Source organism: Fistularia commersonii, chromosome 26 (assembly GCF_037954325.1).
Source record: "Fistularia commersonii isolate RoL2024-O1a breed Wild chromosome 26, RoL_Fcom_v1.0, whole genome shotgun sequence".
Lineage (NCBI taxonomy): Eukaryota > Metazoa > Chordata > Actinopteri > Syngnathiformes > Fistulariidae > Fistularia > Fistularia commersonii.
The window spans coordinates 3,065,715-3,093,271 of NC_141309.1; the positions used below are offsets into that span (position 1 = coordinate 3,065,715).

Sequence of the window (27,557 nt, forward strand, 5' to 3'; positions counted from 1 at the left end):
CGGGGGGGCCCCCGCCACGGCCATTTTCATGGTCACACCACCTGCGGGCATCCGGAGGTGGCAAACTAAACGAACCCGCGGGGGGTGGAAAGGCGGATCACGGGTTCACACCCTCCTCTTCACCCCCGGGGGGGACGCACATCCTCCACACGCACATCCGATATCCTCTGGATTCGGGGTTAACAGATTAACTAATGTGGATTTTAAACGTAAACCGGAGATCATATGATGGTCACTGCTTTTTTCCTCCCCACACACACACACACACACACACACACACACACCTGAGGGTTGCGTCCTGCCCCCCACCCCCCTGCAGCGGGGGGCCCCTTTCTGATAGGTTCAGGGGGTTCCCGGGGACCGGCCTGCAGGGCTGCACCCCCGCCCAGCCCCTCCACCCCCCCTGCGGGTATAAGAAGCCCGCAGCCGGCGGGTCACCGGTGCAGGAGGCTTCGGCTGTGCAGGAGCCGGTCGATGCGCGCTTGACGACGGCTGGGTGAAGTCCGGACCATGACCCTCTCCAGCGGCTGCGAAGCCTCGCAGCGCGCCGCCCCGCCGGAGGAAGAGGAGGATGAGATCGACATCGTGGGCGAAGACGGGCCGGCCGGCGGCTCTCCGGACCGGCGCTCCCCCGGCGCGGAGCTGGACTCCTCCGGGGAAAGCGAGGGTGCTTTCTGCGCCCGGAAAGCGCAGGGCGGCGCCGTGAAACCGCCCTATTCCTACATCGCCCTCATCACCATGGCCATCCTGCAGAGCCCGATGAAGAAGCTCACCCTCAGCGGCATCTGCGACTTCATCAGCAACAAGTTCCCCTACTACCGGGACAAGTTCCCGGCGTGGCAGAACTCCATCCGGCACAACCTGTCCCTCAACGACTGCTTCATCAAGATCCCGCGGGAGCCCGGGAACCCGGGCAAGGGCAACTACTGGTCCCTGGACCCGGCGTCCGAGGACATGTTCGACAACGGGAGCTTCCTGCGCCGCCGGAAGCGCTTCAAGAGGAACCAGGCCGAGTTGTGCACGGAGGGCTTGGTGTTTTACTCCGGGCTGAGCTGCTACCGGCCCTTCGGGTTCCCCCTGCGGGGCCCGCCGGTGAGCCCCCCTCCTGCGGCCCCCGTCCGGTACCTGCCCCTGCACGACGGCGTCCTGGCGCCCGCCTCGCATTACCGCTTCCTCCCGCGCACCGTCACCGGCGACAAGTGCGAGGATCCGAGGGGAGCGCGGCCGTGCGCCCCGGAGGCCCCGGAGGCCCCGGAGGTCCCGGAGGGCCCGGAGCCGAAGCCCGGCGCGCCGGCGCGGTGCTCCTTCAGCATCGACTCCATCATGAGCAAACCGAACCCGGAGCCCCAGCACAGCCCGCTCGGTGCGGTGGCTTACCCGCATCTCGTGTCGGGCCCCCCCGGCTGCTTGCTCCTGCAGGGCCCCGGGGCCCCGTTCGGCCCCCCCGGCGCGCCTCTCCTGGCCGAGCGTCTCAGACCGTCGTTCCCGCCGCACTGCTGAGGACCCGCGGACCCGCACCGGGCCTGAGAGCCACCGGGAGACACGTCCGGATCATTTCTTAAAGAAATGTTGTTGTTTTTTTATCTATAAAACTGCATGACATTTATGTGCACTGGCGAAGAGGAGGACGATGAATGTAAATAAGATACAGTGGTAATATATGTGTGCGCGCCGACGCTGCGGACAGACGCCCGACGGTGAATGTGTGTTTGTTATTGAATAACTTGGAAAAATAAACCTATGAAAGGAGAAGTCAACTTGTCAGGGTTTTATTTTGTAACCTCACACGTCACACACACGCGCAAACAACCGACTTGCCATCGAAGGATTCGATTCTTTTCATTTAAATATCTTGTTTTTTTCCCCTCAAAATTCCTGTTTAATTTTCATTATCATAACAACCACCCCCCCCCCCAAGAAGGAAATAACATTAGAAAAAATCTTAACCTTTTGGAGACGTTAAAGAAGTTAAAGTGACATTTGTTCACACCGCAACAACTTTATTTTTGTGTTTGTGTGTGTATGTGTAAGTGTATGTGTTTGTGTATGTGTGTGTGTGTGTGTGTGTGTGTGTGTGTGTGTGTGTGTGTGTGTGTGTGTGTGTGTGTGTGTGTGTGTGTGTGTGTGTGTATGTGTGTGTGTGTGTGTTTTGCAGATATGCGACCAAAACACAAGATGACAGAACTGTGCAGCTCTGTATTCTGGCCACTAGATGGCGCCATTTCACAACATTATGCAGAGAGCCTAGGCAGGCTGGTGAACTTTTAGGAAAAATGGCAGAAAAAAAATCCTACTGGGTGGCTGGAAGGGGATGGTAAATACAAATAAACACCTGGGGTATTTTAAATAAAAGCACTGAGCTCAAGAAATAAGTTGTTAAAATAAATAAAGTTCAGTTATTAACTTTTCTTGTGGAGGCAGAGCCCCTGCCGTTACTCAGGTCTATTTCTGGGCCCTGACGCTCAGCTGATGGCCCGACCCTCCCTGATCTCCCTCCCTCCCCCCCTCTCTCTCCCGGCGTCAGTTGTTGGGGCTTATTAGGAAAAGAGGGAGTAGTTCTCCGTTAGTGGGAGGCAGTGGAGCTGGGAGGCAGAGTCCGGGGGGTTTGTGGGATGCAGATCCGGACCGGCGAGCCGAGGACTAGGAGCGCGTCGCCTCTTCATCCCGGCGTTCTGCGGAGCAGCTGAAGCGCCGTCACTCCTTCGCTGAGAACTTTGCCGGTTCGATCCTGCGAGGAGAGGAAGGAGGAGGACGATGGAGACCAGCCCCATCCCGGTGGTGACGGTCCAAACGGCCCCCTTCGAGGACCAGCGGCCGGGCACCAACGGGCTCCGGAGGAAGACGGCCGTGTTCGAGGGGAGGAAGAACTACCTGCAGAACTACATCCAGAGCCTGCTGTCCTCCATCGACCTGCGGGACCGGCAGGGCTGCACCATGGTGGTGGGCAGCGACGGCCGCTACTTCAGCCGCACCGCCACCGAGGTCATCGTGCAGATGGCGGCCGCCAACGGGGTGAGTAAGGAGGGTGTGACACGTGCACGGAGACCGGGAAGATCGGGTCGTCGACGACTTTGACGAGCAAAGGTTGACAAGCAAAGGACCCTCCCCTCAAATAAGCATGCAAACATCAATATCGTCCTTCCAAAAGCTAACCTTATTGCATACGAAGTTTTTTTTTTTCTGTCATTATTATCACTATTAGTCACAATTTTTTTATCATTATCATTATTAATATGAGTGGTAGTAGGGGTGGTATTTATATTATTATTATTATTATTATTATCATTATTCAATTATTTATTATTTGTAATTATATTATATATTATTATTTATACTGCTTATCAGGGGTGAGAGGTGGGATTCAGCCTGACCCAGTCGCCAGTCCATCACATATTATTATTATTATTATTTTTATTATTATCATTATTATCATTATTATTATTATTGCTTTATTGGCTTTCAATTCTGGAGTCAAAGTGCTGTAAGGTGACAGGAAAACAAGAGGCGATAAAAAAAAAAATACAGAGAAAAATGTGGAGAAATGAGTTTGAAAGAAACAAGAATTCTGTGACAAACAGATCGAGTCGAGTTAGATTTTATATTCATACGGCGCCGAATCATTGCAGTGGTCTGATGACACTTTACGTGTGGAGAAAGTCTGCACGACACTCTTTGAGACGTTCCGGAGAAAGCGAACGCTCAGCGGCGGCGGCGGCGAGGAAACCTCAGACAGATCCCAGCTCAGTGTGGGCGGCCTTCTGCCTCCACCGAGGGAGGTAGAGAAAGACGGAGAGATAAAACGAGAGGCGAAACGTGAGGCTAATACCACTGGTGCTAATAGCTGAGTTGATATAATAATAGCTTTAATACTCATATAAGAAATAGCGTTGGTGGCGCGGCAGGCCAGGACGCTAATCGCTGCTCGGCGTGAGCTTTCATTGATTGTAAAAGATAATTCCGACACTTTTAGATGCGGAGATAAACCTCATTGACGCCATAATTTGGTTGCTAAGCGACATTTCCGGGACTAATATCCCTTATCGACCAATTTCAGTTTGACTATTTGCGTGTTTTATGCTCGGGTCGGTTCTATTCCTCCTATGCAAACACTTTGAGTTGATGTTTTTGGAGCCGGCGGTTGTAAAACAGTCATCAGAGCTTTGTGGGACAAGAGATCGCATTACGCAGTTAAAAGTGATTGGTTGCTGTCACAGCTTTGGCCGTTATTCCACTGTAACACACACACACACACACACACACACACACACACACAGCCCGGAGAGCGAGAAAATCAGGAGGACGGCCCCCTCGGTGTGATTGGATTGGCCGACCTCCATTTTTTTTCAAGATGGGCGAACGGCTCCTGACGTCGGCCTTACCGCCGCTCCCGTCCGTCCCGCTCTCTTTCCCTGCCGACGTTCGTCCTCCCCCTCGCCGTTCCTCGCCGTTCCTCGCCGTTCCTCGCCGCCCCGCCGGCTCCAGGGATCCCCGGCCATCTGGCGACCAACCAGAGGTCGGGGTAGTCCCGGGTGAACAGAAACCAAACGCGTATATTCACGGTGAAACACTGAAGCGAGCACAATAAACTCTGAATTCCTCTGTAATGAGGACATTCTTATTTAGATGGATGGCATTATGGGATGCTGGCGGTATTACAGCTTTATAAGTAGCGTACAAGTAAAAATAGAGCGCGGCGCTGTTTTCCAGGCGTCCTCTTGGGACAGATCATTTGCTTTTTAAAGTAGCCCCTTGGACGGTCACCTGCAGTTGTCGGAGCAAGTGTTGCTCCCTTTTTGGGCCTCGCAGGCCCGGAAAAACCAATAAACCTCCGTCTGCTGCCTGTGCCGTGCAGATCGGACGCCTGGTGATCGGCCACAACGGCCTCCTCTCCACCCCCGCCGTCTCCTGCATCATCAGGAAGATCAAGGCTATCGGCGGGATCGTGCTCACCGCCAGCCACAACCCCGGCGGCCCGAGCGGGGATTTCGGCATCAAGTTCAACGTGGCCAACGGAGGTCAGGGGTCGGGGAGGGTGTCGGGGAACCGGAGGGAAAATTGCGAGTTTTTTTTTTTTTTAAAAGCGCGTTCGGCGCCGCAGGCCCGGCTCCGGACACGGTGATGGAGAGGATCCACCAGGTGAGCCGGACGTTGGAGGAGTACGCCATCTGCCCGGATCTCCGCATCGACCTCTCCAGGCTGGGACGGCACGACTTCGACCTGGAAAACAAGTTCAAGCCCTTCAGAGGTAACCGTCCTCCGTCAGATCGGTGGAGTCCGTGATCGCCGTCGGGCGTATCGACCCGTTCCTCTGTTCCCAGTGGAGATCGTGGATTCGGTGGAGGTGTATCTACAAATGCTGCGGAACATCTTCGACTTCGGCGCCGTCAAAAGTCTCCTCACGGGACCGGATCAGCTGAAGATCCACATAGATGCGATGAACGGAGGTGAGAGACGCCGCCGCCGCCGCCGTCCGGACCGACGTGTTCCCGGTGTTGATTCTGCCTCCCCTTCCTTTCCCCGGGTGTCGCAGTGATGGGCCCGTACGTACGCAGGATCCTGTGCGACGAGCTGGGGGCCCCCGCCAACTCCGCCGTCAACTGCGTCCCCCTGGAGGACTTCGGGGGCCGACCTCCGGAGCCCACGCCCACGTACGCCACCTCCCTGGTCGATGCCATGAAGGGAGGGGAATTCGGCTTCGGGGCGGCGTTCGACGCCGACGGGGTGAGGCCGCCGCCTCCGCCGCCGTGTCGCCTGAAGTTAGAAAGTTCCACGTTTTTCCCCATCCTGATATCAAGAGAAGCTTTGGGATATTATAAAATAAGACAGGACAGCCGCGGTCAGTCTTCGGTTGTCAGGGCCAGAATAATACTCGAACCAGGACCATCCAACACGCGGCTCAGTTTTTCCACTAAGTCATCCAGTAGTCATTTCTTTTACACACACACACACACACACACACACAATTTCCTGGATAAATTAGCTAAGCATCAGGAGAATTATGTCATAGGAGCTCGGGTTCTCCCACCAGGATCGCTATCTTCGTCTGCGTCGCGGGGCGGTGTCGCGCTGACGTAGTATTGCACTGTAACTGTCTTTCACACTTCATAACATACATTTATAGTCAGCGTGGATAAATATAATCCATTCAAGGTGCTCCTTACAAATAGCACATGTTCATCCGACCGGTCGCAAACCGTCTGCAGGAGGACGCCGTTGTCTTTGGGGTCCATAGTTTTAAGATATTGATGTTCCTCAGTTATAATGACAAAAATAAATATGAATATAAATAGAAAGAGTGAGACTGTTGGAGACAGAAGATTGCAAAAGGCTTTCAGGAAGAAATAGACAGCAGGGAGAACAACAACGGCAAAGACGTCGGGGATGAGAATAGACAACATAACTACGACCCGGCTACGCATTTTGCTCGGCCCCTGAACAAAACCAGAGATACATTATGATTTTTTTTTTTCATTCTGGCCACGTAATCGTGACTTGTACATGCGTAGAACGTAAACTTCTATTCCACCCTTCTGCAGGCTGTGCTTTATCTGAAACCCCTCCCTCAAAAACAAAAAAAATAATCCTAGAAACACCCCTGTCAAATAACACAGAATAATGGCGAAAAAGGTTAGAGAAAATAGATTCAGAATGAAGGGTATTTAATCTGCAGTGGACAAAATATTATTTTGTTTGTCTCATCTGTCAAGACAGAAGACATTACTCATTAATAATGTTATTATTTATTTTCCGTTTTTTTTTTTTCCAATCAAAATTCCAGAAAACGTTAATTTTTGTTCGCCTTTCTGGAAAGCAATAAATGTTTACAGTTTAGACACCTCTGCGATCGGCACACTTTTTGCTACAAACAAAAGTTATTTGGCCCTTGCAGGAAAAAGTTTGGGGACCCCCCGACATAAAGGAACAGGAAGGGTGAAAAACACACAACCGGAGCTAAACGACAATATAAATAGCAATGACGAGAATGCGCTAAATGAACGAAAATAGGCTATAAAAGGAAAAGAAAGACAGCGGAGTTTCTTCCGACACCAGAAGCGGGACAATAATTCAAAAAGAGTGATTCGTCGCAGGAGTGGATTTCACAAAAAGCGTAAAGTTCCCGATACCGGACGTTCTCCATCGACGTAATTTTCTTTATCCGCTGTGACTTCTGTCAGGACCGCTACATGATCCTCGGGGAGAACGGTTTCTTCGTCAACCCGTCGGACTCCCTGGCCGTCATGGCCGCCAACCTCCCCGCCATCCCGTACTTCCGACAGCACGGCGTCAAGGGCTTCGCCAGGAGCGTGGCCACGAGCACCGCCGTCGACAGGTAAGCTCGCAAACACACACACGATTGCGGGAGGGGCTTTTCCTTCTCTTTTTCCGACGTTCCGGAGGCTAGTTGAGATGAAGACTCACCGCCTATGAATAAGACCGTGATATCACACAAATACAGCCGCGGCCGTCCATACACACATTCACCAGCTGCCTATAAATACTATTATGTAAGATGAGAACGGCGAGGAAGGTGTTGAGCGGATGGATGTTGGATCGCTGCTAAAGTCACACACACACACACATATTGACGTTGTTGCATTGCGTGGAATCCGAGGGTTTCATCCCAGGGAGGCCTCACGCCCACGGGGGAGCGTGTCGGAAAAGACCGAACTATAATTAGTTCAGGAAATATAAACGGGGATGGTTTTAACTCGCGGGTCAAACACGAGCGTGGAGTTTTAGGCGTAAGAAAAACTCGCTTTTGATGTGTGTTTTAGCGAGAGTGTGTCATAACGCACAACCTGAGGCACTGACCAACACAATATAAGCCTCTATGTGTATGCACAGCGAGGCCAACCGTCGTAAAAGACTTGATAAATCTGCCTGTATATTGTTTGGACGTCGGTGAGGGAGTGAAGAAGAAGAAGAAGAGCGGAAAATCAGAATGATATAAGTTGTCGCGGAGGCCTCGGTTTCTGCTTTCGGACTTTCGGATGGCGCTTCTTTATGCCAAATGGGTTCGTCCGTCCTGCCTCTCCCGCTAATGGGTCCGAAAAAACAAATCGAGGAGGGGAATTTGAGTGGCGGAAACATCTGCCTCTGGTTTAGCCACCCCAGGGATGGAGGGAGGTAATGAGAAGAGGGGATTAGAACAACAGAACAGAAATGCAGATTGTGTTGACTGAATTGCACCGGGTAGGATAAACAAGACCTCGTGGAGACAAATGTAGCAGTCCGTGCAAAGCTACTTATCATTTTTTGGTGTTTCTCAAGATGAAACATGGATCCAGTTTGACACTGAGCTCAGCATCGGCCGGGGAGGGCGGAGAGGCCGTGCCTCACTTGCCCATCTTGGAAAGAAAAAAATGTAAAATGAAAACAGGATTAAATAGTTGATTTGCACCATAGAGGTGTTTTTCATCTAATGTCACCAGTTTTGGATCCAAAATGGCTGGATTTTCATATTTCCCGTTCAAATACTGAGAGGAAACACGTGGTGAGGCTGCGGTCTGTTGAGCCTCAACGTAGATTGTGAAATGACGACTGATTGCTGGCGCACTCAGCACTGCTGTCAGTCGGAATGCCTTTCTGTCTGTATGTCGCTATTAAACTGTTTAAACATTTTTGGAAAATGAACTACATTTCCAATGCAACAGTGTTTTTGTGTTACTAGTTTCTTGTGCTGAGCGATCATAAAACAGCTGTGAAGAGCCCCTAAGTGAGGCACGCCGTTCTCCTGCCTCATGGTAGGGGGTGCTCGTGATTCCAAGGACTCTTCCACTGACTTCTTGCTGCCGAATACAGTGACAGCAAGCAAGAGTTGAATTTAATTAATTTAGACTTTATTATGACTATATTAAAACAAGTTTTGTGCTATTCACCCGCCATAGATGAACCATGAGTAATAGAGCAAATGTTTCCGCCCGAACAGGGACTTGAACCCTGGACCCTCAGATTAAAAGTCTGATGCTCTACCGACTGAGCTATCCGGGCTCTGTTATGGGAATGTAAACCTGATTTTCATCAAGTCGGACCTCACCTGTGCAGCATCAATCCTGCTAACTGCTGAATAAAGCCTCTTCACTGCAGCACCAGCCATATTCAGTGAAGCATCATGCCCATCCACTGCAGCACCAAGCATTTACACCGTAGCATTTACTCTATTTGCTGCAGCATCAGTCCTGTACTCTACAGCGGCAGCCATATTCAGTGCAGAATCATGCCGATCCACTTAAGCAGCCATTCAGTTCACTGCAGAATCAAGCATTTTCATTGCAGATTCAATCCTATTCACTGCAGTATCAAACCTACCTCTAGTCGCTTGAGCCTCAAACCTATTCCTGGTAGCATCAATCATAGGAGAATGCCACGTGAACCAAAAGAAACATTTCCCCAACATGCACATTTCTCTCCTGAACCTTTCATGAGACCATAAAAACACACATGGACACCACCTTAGTACCGTATTTTCACAACCAGGGGCAGTCTCAGTTATGTGTGCCATTACTGTATTTAACACACACATAAGGCGCGCCTTACTATAAGGCGCGGGTTTTATATACAATCCACGCCGACACTTCCCCCCCATAACGTTCTCATGGTGTCCTCTACTACATCCGCCTTACAACGACAGACTCGCAGTTGTTCACCGGTAATCGTCATCAATCGAACCCATGGAAGTCATCATCCTCTGTTTCTGATTTGAACATCTGCGCTAAATCTCCATCAAATATGCCGGGTTCACTGTCTTCACTGTCAGAGTCACTTTCCATGTAGCTAATGGCCTTCAGTTTAACCCTTGTGCGATCTTAACATTGTGTTTGCTCCTTTGTCCCCTAGTGGTATACAGCCCACATGGAAACATAAACAAAAAAGAAGTATCACTTTTTCTAATTCTGGGGTCTCTTTAGGAAAAGTCATAAAATTTCAAGTTGGAAAAAAATAGGTTAAGGTGTTTTTTCTACAGCTAAACATGGTAGTGGGTCACTTTTGACCGGCAAGACAACATAAGGGTTAAACGTTGCTTCATCAGCGTGTCTCTTTGCCATTTTCAGAATTGTTAAAACGACGATGTTCTGCGTAACCGTTCTTTTATTTACAATCAACACCCAGACTTCCGTCTTTAACGTTCTCTTACAACGTCTGCCTTACAACAACAACACACACAGAGCGCACTGCACTATAGGGCACATTTTGAAGAAAATCTAAGACTTTTATGTGCGCCTTATAGTCGTGAAAATACGGTACCTAGAAGACAGCTTTGGACTCGTGTCAGGTATTCATTCGCCGGTGTCACTTTTGCCACTGAAGCAACTGTTCATTAAAGTATCGGGTTTCCGGGTTCCGGGTTTCAGGTCAAGAAGAACTCACATTTCAAGTCCAAGTAAAGCTTCAGCACGCTGCGCTTTTTGTCTGAATGCCGCTCTTAAGCTTTTAAGTCCGCGCCCAGCGCTCTTCAGCTGGGGGCATGAAGAGAGAGGGCATTGGATGCTATGTTTGGCAAAAAAAAGATGGAGTCAGGGGCAAAACCTGGCAATATTTCACCCCGCAGATGGAGAGAGGCCTCATCCTTCTTATTGAATCTCAGAGCTTCCCGCTGCACGAGGGAGATGCAGCATGTACATATAAAGACAGCGAGAGAATAGAAGCATACTTAGACGGCCTCGTTTGCCCCCCACTTCCCCCCCAGCCTCCTTGTTCTTGCTTATTTTTTGCTTCACCTCCTAAAATTCTGCTCAGATTCTGTCACACATGATAAGCATTAATTTTACTGCATGTACATGGAAATCACACCTAATAAGGTATGCTAGCGGCACGCACAAATCGCTTTTTTACCCGTGACCTCAGTGCACGGGGCTGTTTTCGATCGCGCCGGTATATATTCCTTCACCGCTTGGCGCCGGGCGACTCGTAATCTTCGTAAAACCGGGAAGCTCGCACGACGCTCCATCGGGAAGCGGATTGACAGATCGCAACGCGGCTATTCTCTGCGGTCAGACGACGCAAGCGTCGCAAAACTGATGGAAAATGCCTTTAACGCTGTTCTCACAGCAACTATAATAGCTTTATCCAATGTTTCTGTTCGCCTATGTTCGAACACCAGGCGTCGGAGCAGTTTGGGACCGGAGCTGGCTGCGGACGTGCTGTTTAGAAATGTGAAAATCTCATCAGAGGGCCAGAAACATTTTGTTTACTTTTCGGAATTCCTTCGCTTTCCTCTGCAGACCTTGCCTCCCCCCGGTGGGAATAAACTTGGATTACTCTTATTTGGTAATTCAAGCCATGCTCATATAAAACAATTTATCTGTAGGTGTGTGTACGACAGCTGAAACCCCACCGGGCAGGATCCCCTGCATCCGACGGTAAAAGTGATTCAGATTTGGAACAACAACTGTTTTATTGGGTAAATATTTAAAAAAAACAAAACGAATTATAGCAGTAATTCTCATCCGACATCTGGGAGTGAGTTCATATATTCACCGCGGAGGTTGGAGATGATGAAGTATTAACCTTTCAAGCTTGATGGCGTCTAAGCGGACCTGGACGTAGCTTTCATAGCCAACTGGTTTGAATGATGGAGGCGGCCATTCTGTCGGGAGGTTGGTGGTTTCTTCTTGTCTGCATGTTGAAATGTCCTTTGGAAAGACACCAAACCCCCAGTCGCTCCCATCGGTATGCTTAGCGCCTTTCCTTGCAGCGCTGCCGCCATCGCCGTTTGACCGGATGAATAGCATCCGAGGCTAACGCTAATCATGATTTGGCTTGGGTTGACGGTTCGATTCCCGTGTCCTCGGGAAACACGCCGGACCCGACGGGCTGGTTGGCACCTTGCGGGTGTGTGAACGGACGAATGCGATCCGGTGTTAAGTCCCTTGAAGGGTGCTGAAACCCTTGACCTTTCAAACAGAACCGCGGCTTCAAATCGCTAGAAGTCCACGTCTCTCTGTGCTTTGTTTTTTTTTTTTTTTTTATGTGATCTGGTTCAAAATGTAATGGTTTTAATAAGTTTAAAAAACTTTCTTGGGGGGAGGTTTCCATTTGATCACCACCCGAAGCTTGTTGAGCGTCACTCCCCTCCTCGGTCGACTCGCCAAACAAAACATCTGTTCGCCGATGAACGTACGTCTAGTATCACTTAGAGGCTCTGTTTGGGTCTCGATCCGCCGAAAATGAGAAAACGCGTGTCTTATATTAAAGAATTCACCCCTGGGTGAGTCACCAGTCAGATGTCGCACACCCAAACAAATTTCATTTCCCGTAACTAAACGCTCAGGGACGCCCTTTTCGGCGAGATGCGAATATTACAACGTGAACCGAATTTGGAACAGAGTGATGATCCTGGAGGTTTTTTCTAATCTCAGATCCCGGCGATAGCGCTTCCACAAACATGTTTGCTGGAACACGCCCTCCCCGTTTGATGCGGGCCGTGAACTCTGATACCAGTTATTAAAATCTTCCGTTTTACCGACACAAATCTCGGGACGTGACCTTTGTGTCCTTAATGGCGGCGGTGATTCACCGCATCGTCGGCCTTATTTACGATATCAGCGAGTCGGAGAGGAAAACAACGTTGTTATACCGCTGTTATTTCATACATGTTTACTTGGATAATAGATAGATATGTGTTCTTTATCTGTGACATTTGTTACTTTACTGTCATGACTGGTCATCTTATGCTATTCAATAAAGATTAATTCATCAATTCATTACACAGCTTTGGATGGGTTGTCTTTTTTTTTTTTTTTCCTCTGAAAACATCCCAATCATGTTTTCCCCTTTTTTCATCGATAACCCTTGACTTTCCAATGTGATAAATAATGAATTTCTATTTTTTTCTCCCCCTCTAAACATCAATTTAGCACTGATTCGTCCTCTCCACTGGCTCCTCACACACACACACACACACACACACACACACACACATGGCTCTCTTTCAAAGCAAACACCGGCTAAAAGGTTAACTCACTTTGTTCTAGCAGCCTTTGCCTTATTAAGTTACGGGACGAGCCGCCGGCAGGTTGTTGTGCTTTGCCTCATTTCAAAGGTCGGGGGTTTGTTTTTTGTTTTTTTTTAAGCTTATCTTTATCAAAAACGAGTAATGGCCGGCATAAAGTATAAGAGCGAGATAAATATATTTTGTGTTTACGACGATAAAACGCATGACCTTTAACGCCGTTGTTTTTCGGTCTCCTCCTCCCCCGCAGGGTGGCCAAAGCCATGAAACTGGCGCTGTACGAGACGCCGACGGGCTGGAGATACTTCGGGAACCTGATGGATTCCGGGCGTTGTTCCCTCTGCGGGGAGGAGAGCTTCGGGACAGGTAGCGTTCTGCGCAAAGACGGGAGGCAGAATTTCAAACCTCCAGACCGGGTGTGGAGAGATCCGCTCTTCCCCCCCCCAGCAGCAGCAGCAACTGTTGTTCTGGTAACTGGAAACAAGGCCATGGCTGGATTAGCTGCTGCTGCTGCTGCTGGCGGTTGAATTAAAAAGCCACCTTGATGTTCTGAGGCGCGTAAACACTCAGAAGATGTGCTCCGATAAGGAGACGTGACATGGACAGCCAGACACCAGGCTGCAGAAAAGAATAGCAAATCTCATTCCAATAAGGAGGAAGGTCATTTTTGAGTACCGTGTTTTTCGGACTATAAGGCGCACTTGAAATCCTTACATTTCCTCAAAAATGCGCCTTATGTATGAATTCTTTTTGTGCTTACTGACCTCCGACCTATTTCATGTGGTACACTGCGCTCAAACATCTGCCAAAATGTGTTTTTAAATCTATTTTTTGTACTTTATTAATCCCCGGTGGGGAAATTCTGCTATAAACCATCACGGATGAACCATGAGCAGTAGGCCGAGGTCGACCAGCGCCGGGGGAGCGGTCGGGGGTTCGCTATCTTGCTCAACAACACTTTGACACACGAGGACGAGCCTGGAATCGAACCAGGAATGTTCGGTTCCAAAGACGATCGGCTTTTTAGTGCGACTTGGGAAAGCGACCAAGCAGCTCCGCTTGATTGATTGTCGGACCGCTCCCATCTGACGCGGGAACGTCGGCGCTTGGTTGAATATGGTTTCCAATGTCAGATAACGTTAGATGATGAATTATGTAGAGCTGGAACACAACGTTGTTCCAACCTCACGCTGAACGAACCAGAGAACGGTACGTAGTACCCTTACCTCCTACTGTGCGCCGACTGTAGACTTGTGTGTATGAGGACCCCCAAAAATGGCACTTGTTAAGAAACACGTTTACGAAGCGGAATTCAAACTCAAAGCTATCAGTCATGCGATAGATGATGAGAAAAGAGCAGCTGCAAAATAATTCAACATTAATGAATCAATGGTACGGAAGTGGAGGAAGCTAGCAGATGAACTGGGCCAAGTACAGAAGACCAAACTGAATTTCCGGGGGAACGCAACGAGATGATTGAGATGAATAAAATTCGACTAAACGGACTGTTTTGTTTCGGTTGATATGTTTTATCATTCGCCTTATAGCACGATGCGCCTTATGTATGAAAATAGACCCGTTCTTTGATATTGCGGCTTATAATGTGGTGCGCTTTCTTCTTCTTCTTCTTTTCCTGTTGGCTTTTCCCTTCAGGGGCCGCCTCAGGGAATCAACCTTCTCCATCTGATCCTATTCTCTGGATCCTCCTCTCTCACACCAACCACCTTCATATCCTCTCTCACTGCATCCATAGATCTTCTCTTTGGTCTTCCTCTAGACCTCCAATTCCAGCATCCGTCTACCAATATCTTCAACAACCATCTCAGTCTGGCTTCTCAGACCTTCTTTCCAAAACATCTAACATGTGCCGTCCCTCTGCTGGACTCATTCCTGATCCTGTCCGTCCAGAGAACCTCAACATCTTCATCTCTGCGACCTCCAGCTCTGCTTCCTGTCTTTTCATCACTGTTTCTACGCCATACAGCATCGCTGGTTTCACCACTGTCTTGTACACCTTTCCTTTCAATGCGGTGCGCCTAATGGTCTGCAAAATACGGTAAATGTCTGAGGGAACATGCAAAGAACATCAGTGCATCCACATGAAGAAAGCAAAGTCCAGGCAGGATTCTTCATTCCAGTGATGGAGATGTGACTGTGGGGATGTTAAGATCCAGTAATCTTACCTCCGATTTCCTCCCACAGCCCACAAACATGCAGGAGGTTCACCTAAATTTTCTAGATATGTGAATGAGAGGGTGAACGGTTGTATGACGGGTTTGGGGTGAACCTCCCCGCTCGCCCTGTGACAGCCTGGATAGCCAGGAAGTGAATGAATGAACTTAAAACATTTTATATAGTCAGAAAAATGACGTTGCAATGTAACATGTGCATCATCTGCAAAGTGTTGTTGGGTGACAGTAAACGAATAAATCAACGTTTGTCCTAACCACCCCCCCCAAAAAAAACCAAAACAACAAAAAAAAAAACAACGAAAAAATGAATGTATGTATGTACTGTACTTTCTGGACTATGAGCCGCTACTTTTTTCTTAGGTTTTGAACCATGCGGCGTATACAAAAGTGCGATTATTCTATGGATTTTTTTTCCGTCGCCAGGGGGCGGAAGTAGAATCCAAAATAAGATAAGAGGTATAAATCAATGCAAAGAAGAATAGCAGAAAGAGCAGATAAAAAGCAGATAGAACACGCATGACAAATTACTAACAGGTACTTATTTTCAAATCCATAAAAGCAGGTGGCCTGAACTTGAAAATGTCATGGAGGACATTTCTTATAGCCTGGTGCAGCTTTTATTTATTTATTTTTTTCCTTTTTTTTTTTTTTTTTTTTTTTTTAATGGAGCGGATGCGGCTTATTTACAGGTGCACCCTATAGTCCAGAAAATACGGTATACGGTTTTGAGGTGGCGATTTGGTGACTTCTGAATAACGACTACTGGTACTTTGGATATGCGGTTATTGAATTGCAATTTTTGTAAGTTTAGATAAAAGCGTCTGCTAAATGTCATGTCATGTAATGTGATTTTAGTCTTTGCTCGATATCTGGATGGTTCAGAGATAGAATCACATTTTTATATCTCTAGAATGAACTTATTATACAAAATCAGGAATTTCTGCTCTGAGATGGGGTTAGCCGGTGTACGACATTTATCGATCGGTTGATAATAACTTTTGTCGGGTCTATCCGTCTCTTTAGCTGGTTATTACATCATTTTGCTTGTGCAGTAACTCCATAGGGAGGGTGAGGCTGCTGCCGACAGATAAACACTTGCATAAAATTAGTCATTTATGCATATATATATACTGCTCAAAAAAATAAAGGGAACACTTAAAAAACACATCCTAGATCTAAATGAATGAAATATTCTTATGAAATACTTTGCTCTTTACACAGTTGGATGTGCTGACAACAAAATCACACAAAAATGATCAATGGAAATCAACTGTATCAACCCATGGAGGTCTGGATTAGGAATCACACTCAAAATTAAAGCGTAAAAACAAACTCCAGGCTGATCCAACTTTGATGTAATGTCCTTAAAACAAGTCAAAATGAATCTGTGTTGCTTCCTGAGTGGACACTATGATTTCACAGAAGTGTGATTGACTTGGAGTTACATTGTGTTGTTCAAGTGTTCCCTTTATTTTTTTGAGCAGTATATATATATATATATATGACAGCGACTGATCACTTTTATCCCTGTCAAGTCCAGGATTGTTATTTTTCCCCCAACAAACACGTCGGCAGACAAATCCTCGGCCCCGTCCTGCCGGCCCTGTCACTCCCTTCATCTGCTCTAGAAGACGATTTCACCAACCGCCGTGTTCAGAATTAATGTCATTTTTACAAAGTGGCTGCGAGTGCGAGTGCGTCCCGTCTCGCGTCGAGCATCCTGACCGCCGGCGGCTCCGGTTACACTCCGTCTAATAGATGTGAGGGCCGTGACCCCGGCTCCAAGTGTAAATAATCCCCATTCTTCTGCTATAAAAGGAGACGGTAGCTCCTTGATTCTCCGCGACCCGCGGCGGCAGCTTTATTTTTGTGACCAATTCACGCTCACACACCCCCGTTTGCACAGCTAGCTGCACGGGATTCGATGCACGTCGGTGTTTATGACGCAGTAAACTTGTTTTTTTGATATCTCGATACCGTCTCCGTTCCCTTCCCTGATTGCCGTTTACCACAGAATAGGTGCTGGTCGCTTGTGAAACAAAATTGTAAAAGGCGAGGCGGGAAAAAAAAGTTTGTGGCAAAGAGCGAATGCAGGACGTATTGACAAGCGGAGCTTAAGGAACAGAGATGCAGAGAGCCCAGAGGACCACGGGGGCTCAGCCGCTGTCTCGCCATTTAAGGCCAAAAAAGCTCGGAGGGAGCCTGCACAGTAAATCATCCGGGCTGCTCGCGCCACTCTCCCTTTTTTTTTTTTTCACCGACTCACACGCTTAATCCAACACACAAGAGGGCTTTTAATGGCCGCCAGCGTCCCGGTCGGCATCCCGGGTTTGTTTTCTAGGTGTTTCCACTCGTCCCGCGGCGAAGACGGGAGAGTTGGCCGGTGGGTTTCCTTTCATACGCTAATGAGATCTGCTCAGATATGCGACCCCGGACAAACGGAGACAGTCGCTGAGACGCGAATCAAACATTGGCCCGCGGTCAGTTTCCTAACAGCTGTATACCGCCAGAGCTGCGGGCAGATTAGTGCTCGGCAACAGAAACACGATGGAGGAATTAGAAACCCGCCGGAGGAGGGCGGACCTCCGCCAGGAACACGGACACGCTCCTGAACGGGCTCGTAGAATCGAGATCTGCAAGTCCTCTGCAATAATCCGGAGGAAGGGTATCTGTGCAGGTGTCGCCTGGAAACGGTTCAGTGGAGTGTGAGCTGCTTCTCGGTGTGTGTGTGTGTGTGTGTGTGTTTTGCAAGGGGGGAAGGGGGGAGGCAGCAGTTGTGTCTGGATGTCAGGCATACTTCTGAGTCCTCCAGCACACATTAGCAGAACAACCGGTCGGCCACGGAGGAAAAGGCCTGCAGAAAAAGCCGTTAGTAGAATCCTGGAAATAAACAAAGACTGGCTCCTGTTAAGCACGAGGTGGAAACATATCATCATTAGGATGATTATTACATTACCAATATTATTATCAATTTATTCTCATCGCAGTTATCATGATCATTATTGCTAAAATCACTTTAAGATTATTATGCAAATCAATAATAATTTACTTTTTTGATTTCATTTCATTATCATTATCATCATTGTTATAACTATTATTATTATTAACACCATCACTTAGCTATTGTTGTTGTACTGTCATCACCATCAACATCATCAACGTTTACGAAGATACTTTATAGTTTCACTGAGACACTTTATAGTTTATGGTTTATTTTATTTCTAATTCTGCCGTTTCTTTTTATTATTTATTACTGTTATATTTTCTGTAACTCTGGCACAACAATTTCCTTCAAGATTAATAAAGTTGTTCTTATCTTATCTTATCTTATCTTATCTTATCTTATCTTATCTTATCTTATCATCTTTACTACTTTAATTTTTATTATTATTATTATTATTATTATTATTATTATTATTATTATATATTTTTTATTCTTTATTTATTTATTTTCATTTTTTATTTTTTTTCATCATCGTCATCATTATTATTTTATTTACTTATTTTTATTAGAGTCTCAAAACACTGCTTGGTTATAATTTTATATAATCTTTTCCAGGCTCGGATCACATCCGTGAGAAAGACGGCCTGTGGTCGGTGCTGGTGTGGCTGTCCATCATGGCTGCTAAGAAACAAGGCGTGGAGCAGATTGTCCGGGAGCACTGGGCCAAGTTTGGACGCAACTACTGCTGCAGGTGAGAGGAACCAGAGACCCTTCAGGTGACGGACTTTATTTTACCCGCCGAACTGTTTCGTGTTCACTTCGGACCGACGACAATGATTCCCATTTCTCAGCAGAGCTCAATCCCTCATATCCAAACACAAGTTGGCCTTCACCTCCTGGGTCTTCACTGCTTGTCACTTGTTCTTATTTTAACCTCTCCCCCTGCGAGAGGCACAGATAGTAACTGCAGCGAAGGTTCCCACTGACAGTTGCTGCAGCTTTTTATATTCCCACACTGTGTTTCCCAGATATGAAAGAGACTTCCTGGACAATGACACACACACACTCTCACACACACACACGCACATGAAAAGACAGGGGATGTTTGATGGGTCGATCGCTCCAAACTGTAGAGAGAAGGGCTTCTTCAACCTGTTTCAGATCCAGAACCACTAAACAAAGATGTCAGAGAACCCTGACGTCCGCTCTCTGAGGAAAGGGGATGATATATTACTACAATAAAAACAAAAATAGAACATTTCAGCTTCAGGAGGTAATTCTCTATAACCTGACTCAAGGGAGCTCCCCTCAAATAGCTGAAAAAACAAGTATTTTTAAATATTTAACTGTATTATCAATAGTAAATGTGCGTATTATTTGCTTTTCCTTTGGGCTTCTCTCTTCAGGGGTCAACACAGCCAATCATCTACCCCCATCTAAACCACAGCCAATCACGTGGCTTCTTGTCATCCACAGCCAATCATCTACCCCCATCTAAACCACAGCCAATCACCTGGCTTCTTCTCATCCACAGCCAATCACTTGCCTCTGTCTAACCTATAGCCAATAACCAGCTTCTATGTGACCGACAGCCAATCATCTCCTGCCATCGAACCCGAAGCCAATCATTTTCCTCCATCTTCCTAACAACCAATCACCTGCCTCCATGAAACACACAACCAATCATTTACGTGCATCTTCCCAACAACCAATCACCTGCCTCCATGAAACACACAACCAGTCATTTACCTCCATCAAACCCACAGCCTATCACCTTCCTCCATTAAAACCACAACCAATCATTTACCTCCATCTTCCCAGCAACCAATCACCTGCCTCCTGTCCATTTCAGTCAAGCTCCAGAACATCTACCACGTCCCTCTGAGGCCCTGATACCTGATTCTCCTCCATTTCCATGATTTATTGCTTATTTTTCTTTTCCCTCAGATTTTATTTCTATTTATTTATTCTATTTCAGTTTCATAAAGACATTGTGATGAGTGTGTGCACGTGTGCGTCAGGTTCGACTACGAGGGCCTGGAGCCGCGGGCCGCCTTCTACATGATGAAGGATCTGGAGTCGGTGGTGTCGGACAAAGCCTTCGCCAACCAGAAGTTCGCGGTGGGGGACCACATGTACGGCGTGGAGAGGGCCGACAACTTCGAGTACATCGACCCCGTGGACGGAACCGTGGCGCGGAACCAGGTCGGTATCCATGGCGACGGGGGAAAAACACAGGAAATGGAAAGCAATGTGCGCTTCGTCACCCATAAATGTCATTTTGTACCGACGGGCTTCTTCGGAGCCGGAGGTTGGAGAAGCTGCGACGGAGCCACAAACCAGGGGACCCCAGAAAGCTCTCACACACATTTTATGTCTCTTATTTGTTTGTTTTTTTTTTCCTTACACAAACACACACAAACACACACACACACACACAGTTATAACCCTCTAATGAGCAGGACCACCCACTAAGCCTCAAGGTCCTCCCATCAGAGAAGGTCCATGTTTGGACATGACAGTCAATTGTCCGTTTTCACTCCGTAAACATATGTGCGCACACACACACACACACACACACACACACTTTGCACACATATCATATGTATCCATATGCACACATGCATCCCACCCTCTTCCCTCAGTGGAGTTTACTCAACAGCCTGGGTGGAAACTCATTCCTCATTCCTGGCAAACACACTTCACAACCACACCTCCCCAATACCAAACACACACACACACACACTCACACACACACTCACACACTCATAAACTCGAGTGAGCATCACCAGTTGTCTGCCAACCAAGTGTGCCTGTGGTCGGTAGGGGGGAATTTTCATGCCTCCGTCATTCAGTGTGCCTTAATGTCTGTTAGCGCTCAACAGAGGACACATCCTGTTGTTGCCATAGTTACAGCGGCTAAGCAGCTAGCTAGTCAATCACGCCGAAATTTGATTTAACCTCGCTGTTAAGTCCTCGGCGTCTCAGTAGACACGCCGTGTGTTTTCACAGCGCGCATTCCTCCGAGGACAGAATTATAACAGCTGTCGTCTCTCTCCGAGGCAAGTGTGTTTAAAGGTGGCACACACACACACACACACACACACACACACACACTCACACACAAACAGCTGTGGAAATGCATGACCGGCTACTGAATTCATGTTGCATTGTTCACATACTTTTTTACTTTGCTGTCACTTTGTCCCTATTGAAGAAGTGGTTTTTAATACCCTTTTCTTTTTAATTTTTTTTTTACCAAAATACAAGTTTTAATATTCCTTGGCCAGAGTTTCCGTCTTGATAGCGTAGCGAATCACAAATATTGGGGTTTATGTTTGTTGACGTTTGTTTCCTGTGTGATTTTGGGGTTGCTGGGAATGATATGGGTGTGGTTTGGGGTGCAATAATTTCATTTTTTTTTTTTTTGTTGTTTTTTTTTTTACCTGGAATTGAGCAAGAACAGTTACCTGTTGCTCATTAAACAGACATTTTACCGTCACCTTGACTAAAACACCACAATTAATGCTTATGCATTCTATCGATCCCCACGGGGGGGAGGGGGGTTCGACTCTGCCTTTTTGACCTACCGTTATGTGAAAAATGGGAACGGGGACAGCGAGCACGCGGCGGCCACCGGTGAACCTCAAGGGAGCATTTGAGGGGGTTAGATGCCTTGCTAAAGGGCGCCTCAGCTGGGCGCGTCCCAGAACGGTGCCCGGCGATAATAAGCCGCACCGTGTGGAGGATGAATGTCAAATATCACGCCGACAGACAGACAGGAACCCGACCGTTTGCGTCCGGTATGCTGCGCTGCGCTCGGGGGAATCGGACGGTGTTTTAAACAGGCATTAGTCAGACCTCCTGATAACTGCAGCTCTATTGTTAGCGATGAGCCGCCGCACTTACAGATAGAGACGGGCGGACGGACATCTCTCATTATCACCGTCTCTCCTCGGCCCCGAGCCGACCCGCCAAAGACCCGGGCCGGCTAATCCGGAGGTGCTTTTGTTTTGGATCCCGAGCGGTAAACTTTTTAAAGGGTGTGAATTTTCGTGATATATTTGGCCGATGCCCCCGCTTGTTCCCGGTACCCGCCGACGGTTCCTGTAAGGAAGGGATGGAGGAGTCCGTATCCGGACGCCCGTAGCTCTGGTTTTAACGGCCGCATATTTCATCCGGTGGGTTTATTCATCTAGCGTGTGTTTTATCGCATTTCCATGGGCACGTTTTTGGAAACAGCTAAACACGTGGTCGTCTTTTTCCATGCGTTTCGCTCAAACGGAACAAGGGAGGAGGTGTTGTGGAATTTCAGACAGATAAAGGTTATCGCACGTCCATTAGTCGGACCGTGTTATCTCGCTCATGTCAGCCAGCGAGAGTCACTGCCGGACGCGACCGTATCCTGTTTTGTCTTGATGACGCGGTTTTAACCAGGAAAGATGCGACTCTTGAAATGTGACCCTGGCATTTGAGCGGCGGGCGGCGGCGGGCGGCGGGGGGCGGGGAGGCGGATGCAGGCGAGCAGGATCCCGAGGCGCTCTTAGGAAATTCACTTTGCACCTGGTGACACCCGGTGGATGTTTCCACTCAGTGCAATCAGAAACACACCAGTTGTGAATCTGAATCAGAAAAACTTTATTCGTCCCTGAGGGGAAATTGGCGTAGAAGCATCAAAACTGTGAACGTCAAGAATAGAAGAAAATAAAAAAAAATCCATCTCCTCTTTATGAATGATTGACAGGCGGTGTGATTCATCTGCATAAACATCAAGTGGAAAAAGAGAATTAAAACAAGATTTGCGTTTTCACAGGGGTTGAGGGTCGTCTTCGGCGACGCCTCCCGTCTGGTTTTTCGTATGAGCGGGAGCGGCGGAGGGATGGGCGCCACCATCCGCATCTACGCCGAGAGCTTTGAGCGGGACCCCGAGAGACACAACAGAGAGACGCAGGTACTACCGACGCTGTAAAATACACAATTATAACTTTTATTCAGGGTCGAGCTTTCATGTGCAACATTCGGACGCTCATATCAAAAACTTTATGGACTGAGATCACACAGTAGCAGGAGTCAGGTGGTGCAGACTAAACCCTGCCAGAGAATAACACACTTCGACATCGACAAGGACAGAGTCCTTCTCGAAAAAGTCCCACTTCGATCGCGGGGCGAATTTTTTTTTTTTTTATTACGAGTCATTTAGCCGAACAGCTCAAGTTCATCGTAAAACTCGGTAGTTTTTAATAGAAATGAAGACTTGCACGGGCAAGGCAGTAACACCGAGAGGTGTGACGATGGATGACCTGTAGACTTTGGAGTAATTACGAACAACTTGGCTTCCCGTGCAGTTATGGATGTTTGGATCTCTGGTGTACTTTAACCATATTCGGGTTATAAAGCTGCAGTCATGAAGGCCAGACGCTCTGATCTAGATCTGACACTCAAAGCCACGCAGTTAAACCCGGAGTTTTGCATCGGTCTCGCAAGGAAGCAGCTGCGAGTCATTACGTGCGACTCGTTTGTTTTGTTTTGTTTTTTGTGAGAGAACATTCGAACACCATCCGTGCAATCATTTGTTATTCATTTCTTTTAAAAGGTACTAAATGCTGTTCTCCAAAGACACATGATTTACATATTGCAGCGTTTAATCATCTCAGACGGCTGAACAATGAAGGACGTGCAATTGCTTTTTTTATGTGTCCCTGGCGTTTGACCCTCATTGAAACTCTGAACAATCTATCATTAATAGTAGATCATAAATGCAGTCCCTAATCATTCTGCTCTTTATCCGATGCACATAAATCAACTGACACGGCATGCATGATTAGACAACATGCTTATTACGTGACATAAAGCTCTATCAATATTTTGATTTCCCAATTTCACTGCAACCACTTTGTATATGTGTTTGTGTGCTCCATTGCTTGCATTACATCACCCAATTTCACATGATGTAGATGCGCCCGTTGACCTGATTTTTTTTTCGCTGACTCGAGTTTGTATGAGCAGCTGACTGAGGATATTGAATTTTTGAGTTCTTCGGGTCACCCGTTTCCTCAGCAGCCCGGCTTCGCTGAGCTACTGAGTGATTCGTTCATTTAGCATCCGGGCGAGTCGTTTATTTTGCGAGTCGGAGGGGGTACAGTGACTTACCGAGTGATTCGTTTGTTGACTCACTCGGTGAGTTGTTTATTTTGCGAGTTTGAGGGGGTTCAGTGAGCTGCCGAGTGATTCGTTTGCTGACTCACTCGGTGAGTCGTTTATTTTGCGAGTTGGAGGGGGTACAGTGGGCTCCGAGTGATTCGTTCATTTCGCATCCGGGCGAGTCGTTTATTTTGGGAGTTGGAGGGGTTACAGTGAGCTGCCGAGTGATTCGTTTGCTGACTCACTGGGTGAGTCATTTGTTTGTGAGCAGGGGGGGGGGGGCTCTAAGCAACTCAGTGATTGGTTCGTTGAGTTACTGAGTGAATCATTCATTTTGTCTATTACTTGCAGTTAGGTTAGCAGTTAGCAATACCAGGGACGAGTTGGTGAGCGAATGAATCGTGACTCAGGAGTCAGTAAAACGATTCTCCACTTTTGAACGATTCGTTCACAGCTCGCACATCCTTGTGCAGATGCCTGGTTTTGCTGCACTCCATGCTCAATGCAGCGCAAGAATTATGGAGCCTTTGCCTTTCCTAGTGCGTGCCGATAAGAAGCACGGATACGTTTGTTGACGATGAAAAAGCGTGCATATTTTCTCAGATGTAATGCATTTATTTGAGTTAAGTCAACAACTACGTTGTCCATCTCAGCATTTCCTCACGGCTTATCTAGCAGCGCTGCAGTGTTCGCATGTTCACAATTTATGAATGAATCGTGTTTAACCAGTAACAGGAACAGGTGGACGAAGTGGGTTATTGCCTCTGTAAAATTTGAATGTTTTTCTGCAGTTTTTATGGGGACACGATTACATAATTCCTACCGAGGTATCTCCTCCAGCGAACTGCTCGGCAATCTGTTTATCTGATCCCGTTTCAGGCCCACAGCACCCAAATGTTATCTGCGCTGTAAAATATAGACGGCGATGAAGAACTGGAGCCAGGTGGCGTCTGAGGGTCGACGCCATATCTGGAGCGACAGCTTAGCCGTCAGATTTCTTCAAAATAGAAAGACGAAAACTAAAAGAATGTATGGGGATGATTATACATAAATAGAAATAAAACACTCTTTGCCTTTTTTGATAGACTTGCGCAAAAAAGGGTTCCTGAACGGAAACTCCCACAGGCTCACGAGGTCACGCCGAGAAACTTTCCATGATGACTTACCCGCCGGGAGGTTTTCCAATAAACTCATTGGGAAACCTGGGAGTTGAGAAACCGTTTTTGATGGCTGAGGACATTCAGTCCCGCACAGCAGGTTTTGCAGGTCATAAGAAAGTCCAAAGTCTGGATCCTCCAGTCCCGGGTCATGACAGGGAGGCAATCATACGAGTCCAAAACATGCTGTCATTTATTCTTTGCATGAAAAATGGCATGTCTGTTATTTAAATTCATTTATTCATTCATTACAACTTATCCTGCGGTCAGGGTCGCAGGACGTTGCGTTCTTCCTGGACCGATCAATCGCAGGACAAAAACAAATTCATACGTCTGGACATCTTATGCTGGGCTTACACCTTAAGACTTTAAAAAGATTTTGGAAAGACTTGTGTAAACTTCATCTAAAGACTACTTTTAAGTCTCAGCGTAGTCTGAGACTGAAGACTGCAGATCAGGGGTGGGCAAACTTTTTGCAAAGAAGGACATATTTGGTGAGGTGAAAATGTGTGAGGGCCAAACATTAAACCTGACATTCTTTGAGCTATTAACATTAAATGAAAATATAATAATAATAATAATAATAATAATAATAATAATAATAATAATAATAATAATAATAAGAAGAAGAAGAAGAAGAAGAAGAAGACCAACGACAACAACAACAACTTTATACTCTATTAATGCCTTGTGGGGAAATTCAAATCTGGAGTTTTTAGATTTTTGTCATTACATATCACATAAATTGAGGAAAAAGTCTGTCTGGGAAAAAAAAAATCAGAGTTTAATCATAAAGATTAAACCTATCTAGGTTCATTTGAAACATTACATATTATTCACTATTAAAGGATCACTTGAACTTCTAAATTCAAAACATGTGACCAGGAAAAGAAGACTAATAGCACTATATTTATATTTATGTCTATATTTATATTTATATTTATATTTATATTAAGATCTATATTTATATTTATATTTATATTTATATTTATATAACACTATTTTATTCAGAAGCACAAAACGCCGAGGACCATATGAATCCCTGTGTTACTCCTTATCAAAAAGGAGAAGAACGGTGTTTTTCATTATTTTAGTTTTAGACTCAGATCAAACATACGAAATAGAGAAACAGGCTGTTGGACTTAATTCCATTTTATTATGGATTTTATGACACAAGCTGCAGGCCGGTGTAAATTTGAACACGGGCCACATTTTGCCCGCCGGCCGGACTTTGGGCATGCCTGTTGTAGCTCTTACATCCAAAAACTTTTGCAAAGATTTCGAAAAGACTTTTGCAGGTACCGGGTTTCCTGTTTACTGTTTAGTTGGAGCAAATCTATTGGTTGTTGATTCAGTCTTTACGCTGACGTAACACAAACACGTTTGATATCGTTGTAAGCCCTAAGACTCGGTAAAGACTGAGCTACGACTGCGCTTTGACCGTAAGACCACCAGCTCACATTTAATTTGTTTTAGTGTTCTAGTTTCCGTGGCGATGAGTCACTTGACCAACCTCATCCCAGAACGTTGCTCCGCGGCTAAAACCTTCACACCGATGCGCTCCGTGTCGTCCCTGCAGGTGGTGCTGGGTCCCCTCATCGCCATCGCCCTGAAGATCTCCGGGATCCACGAGAGGACGGGTCGCCGCGGGCCCAACGTCATCACATGAGGAAACGGGAAAACACACACAACACTTGTGCACACAAACATATCACGGCATTGACTTGCTTGCACGTTTAAAAAAAAAAACAAAAAAAAAAAAACAAGAAATAAGGCTTGTAGTTTTCTCTTTTCCCTTCCCTGGTTCTAACACAGCTATTGAGATCCCAACATCTTCTGCTCTCCCTGTTTGTCATCAGTCGCTTCCAGAGCTATTTAATTTTACTTTGAATAAATAACGGGTTGCATGTGACTCCTGTGTCGGCGCCTCACGTTTTTGCAGAGAGGCCGACAGAGCGACTGCTGCTTTCACCTTCTCCGCATGTTTTTTTATTTCTCCACCCCTCCCCGTGTCGTGACGTGCAAAAAAAAAAAAAGTCAACAGCGCCTTGGATGTAAAAATAAAGCGGGTTTTGCAACACCGACGACGGAGCGAAATGTGGGCGGCCTTCTGCCTCGACCGGTCGGGGAAAGGTTACGATCGAGACACGGGTTTGGGAAGGGACGCGCTA

At 47.0% G+C, this 27,557-nt stretch overlaps 2 protein-coding genes and 1 non-coding gene across 3 annotated transcripts; 2 read left to right on the forward strand and 1 right to left on the reverse strand.

Annotated features, from left to right (window-relative positions):
- The first annotated feature begins 382 nt into the window (after window positions 1-382).
- Window positions 383-1,545, forward strand: foxd5 (forkhead box D5). Its single transcript, XM_086173551.1, has one exon. It carries the CDS (start codon window positions 511-513, stop codon window positions 1,498-1,500), a length of 990 nt encoding a protein of 329 aa, XP_086029677.1. The 5' UTR covers window positions 383-510; the 3' UTR covers window positions 1,501-1,545.
- Window positions 1,546-2,524: 979 nt separating this feature from the next.
- pgm5 (phosphoglucomutase 5) lies at window positions 2,525-27,298 on the forward strand. Its single transcript, XM_086173550.1, has 11 exons — window positions 2,525-3,012; window positions 4,853-5,015; window positions 5,099-5,245; window positions 5,319-5,444; window positions 5,531-5,721; window positions 7,176-7,330; window positions 13,203-13,318; window positions 18,704-18,839; window positions 20,110-20,293; window positions 22,902-23,039; window positions 26,966-27,298. Exons 1-11 carry the CDS (start codon window positions 2,755-2,757, stop codon window positions 27,053-27,055), a joined length of 1,704 nt encoding a protein of 567 aa, XP_086029676.1. The 5' UTR covers window positions 2,525-2,754; the 3' UTR covers window positions 27,056-27,298.
- trnak-uuu (transfer RNA lysine (anticodon UUU)) lies at window positions 8,919-8,991 on the reverse strand. Its single transcript has one exon. It is a non-coding gene; the product is annotated as a tRNA-Lys (tRNA).
- Window positions 27,299-27,557: the final 259 nt, after the last annotated feature.

Bases quoted from the DNA above. Each gene is read 5' to 3' on its own strand.
- foxd5 (XM_086173551.1), top strand. From the start codon at position 511: ATGACCCTCTCCAGCGGCTGCGAAGCCTCGCAGCGCGCCGCCCCGCCG.
- pgm5 (XM_086173550.1), top strand. From the start codon at position 2,755: ATGGAGACCAGCCCCATCCCGGTGGTGACGGTCCAAACGGCCCCCTTC. The intron at 5,445-5,530 runs GTGAGAGACGCC...CGGGTGTCGCAG, and splicing joins CATAGATGCGATGAACGGAG to TGATGGGCCCGTACGTACGC. The intron at 7,331-13,202 runs GTAAGCTCGCAA...CCTCCCCCGCAG, and splicing joins ACGAGCACCGCCGTCGACAG to GGTGGCCAAAGCCATGAAAC.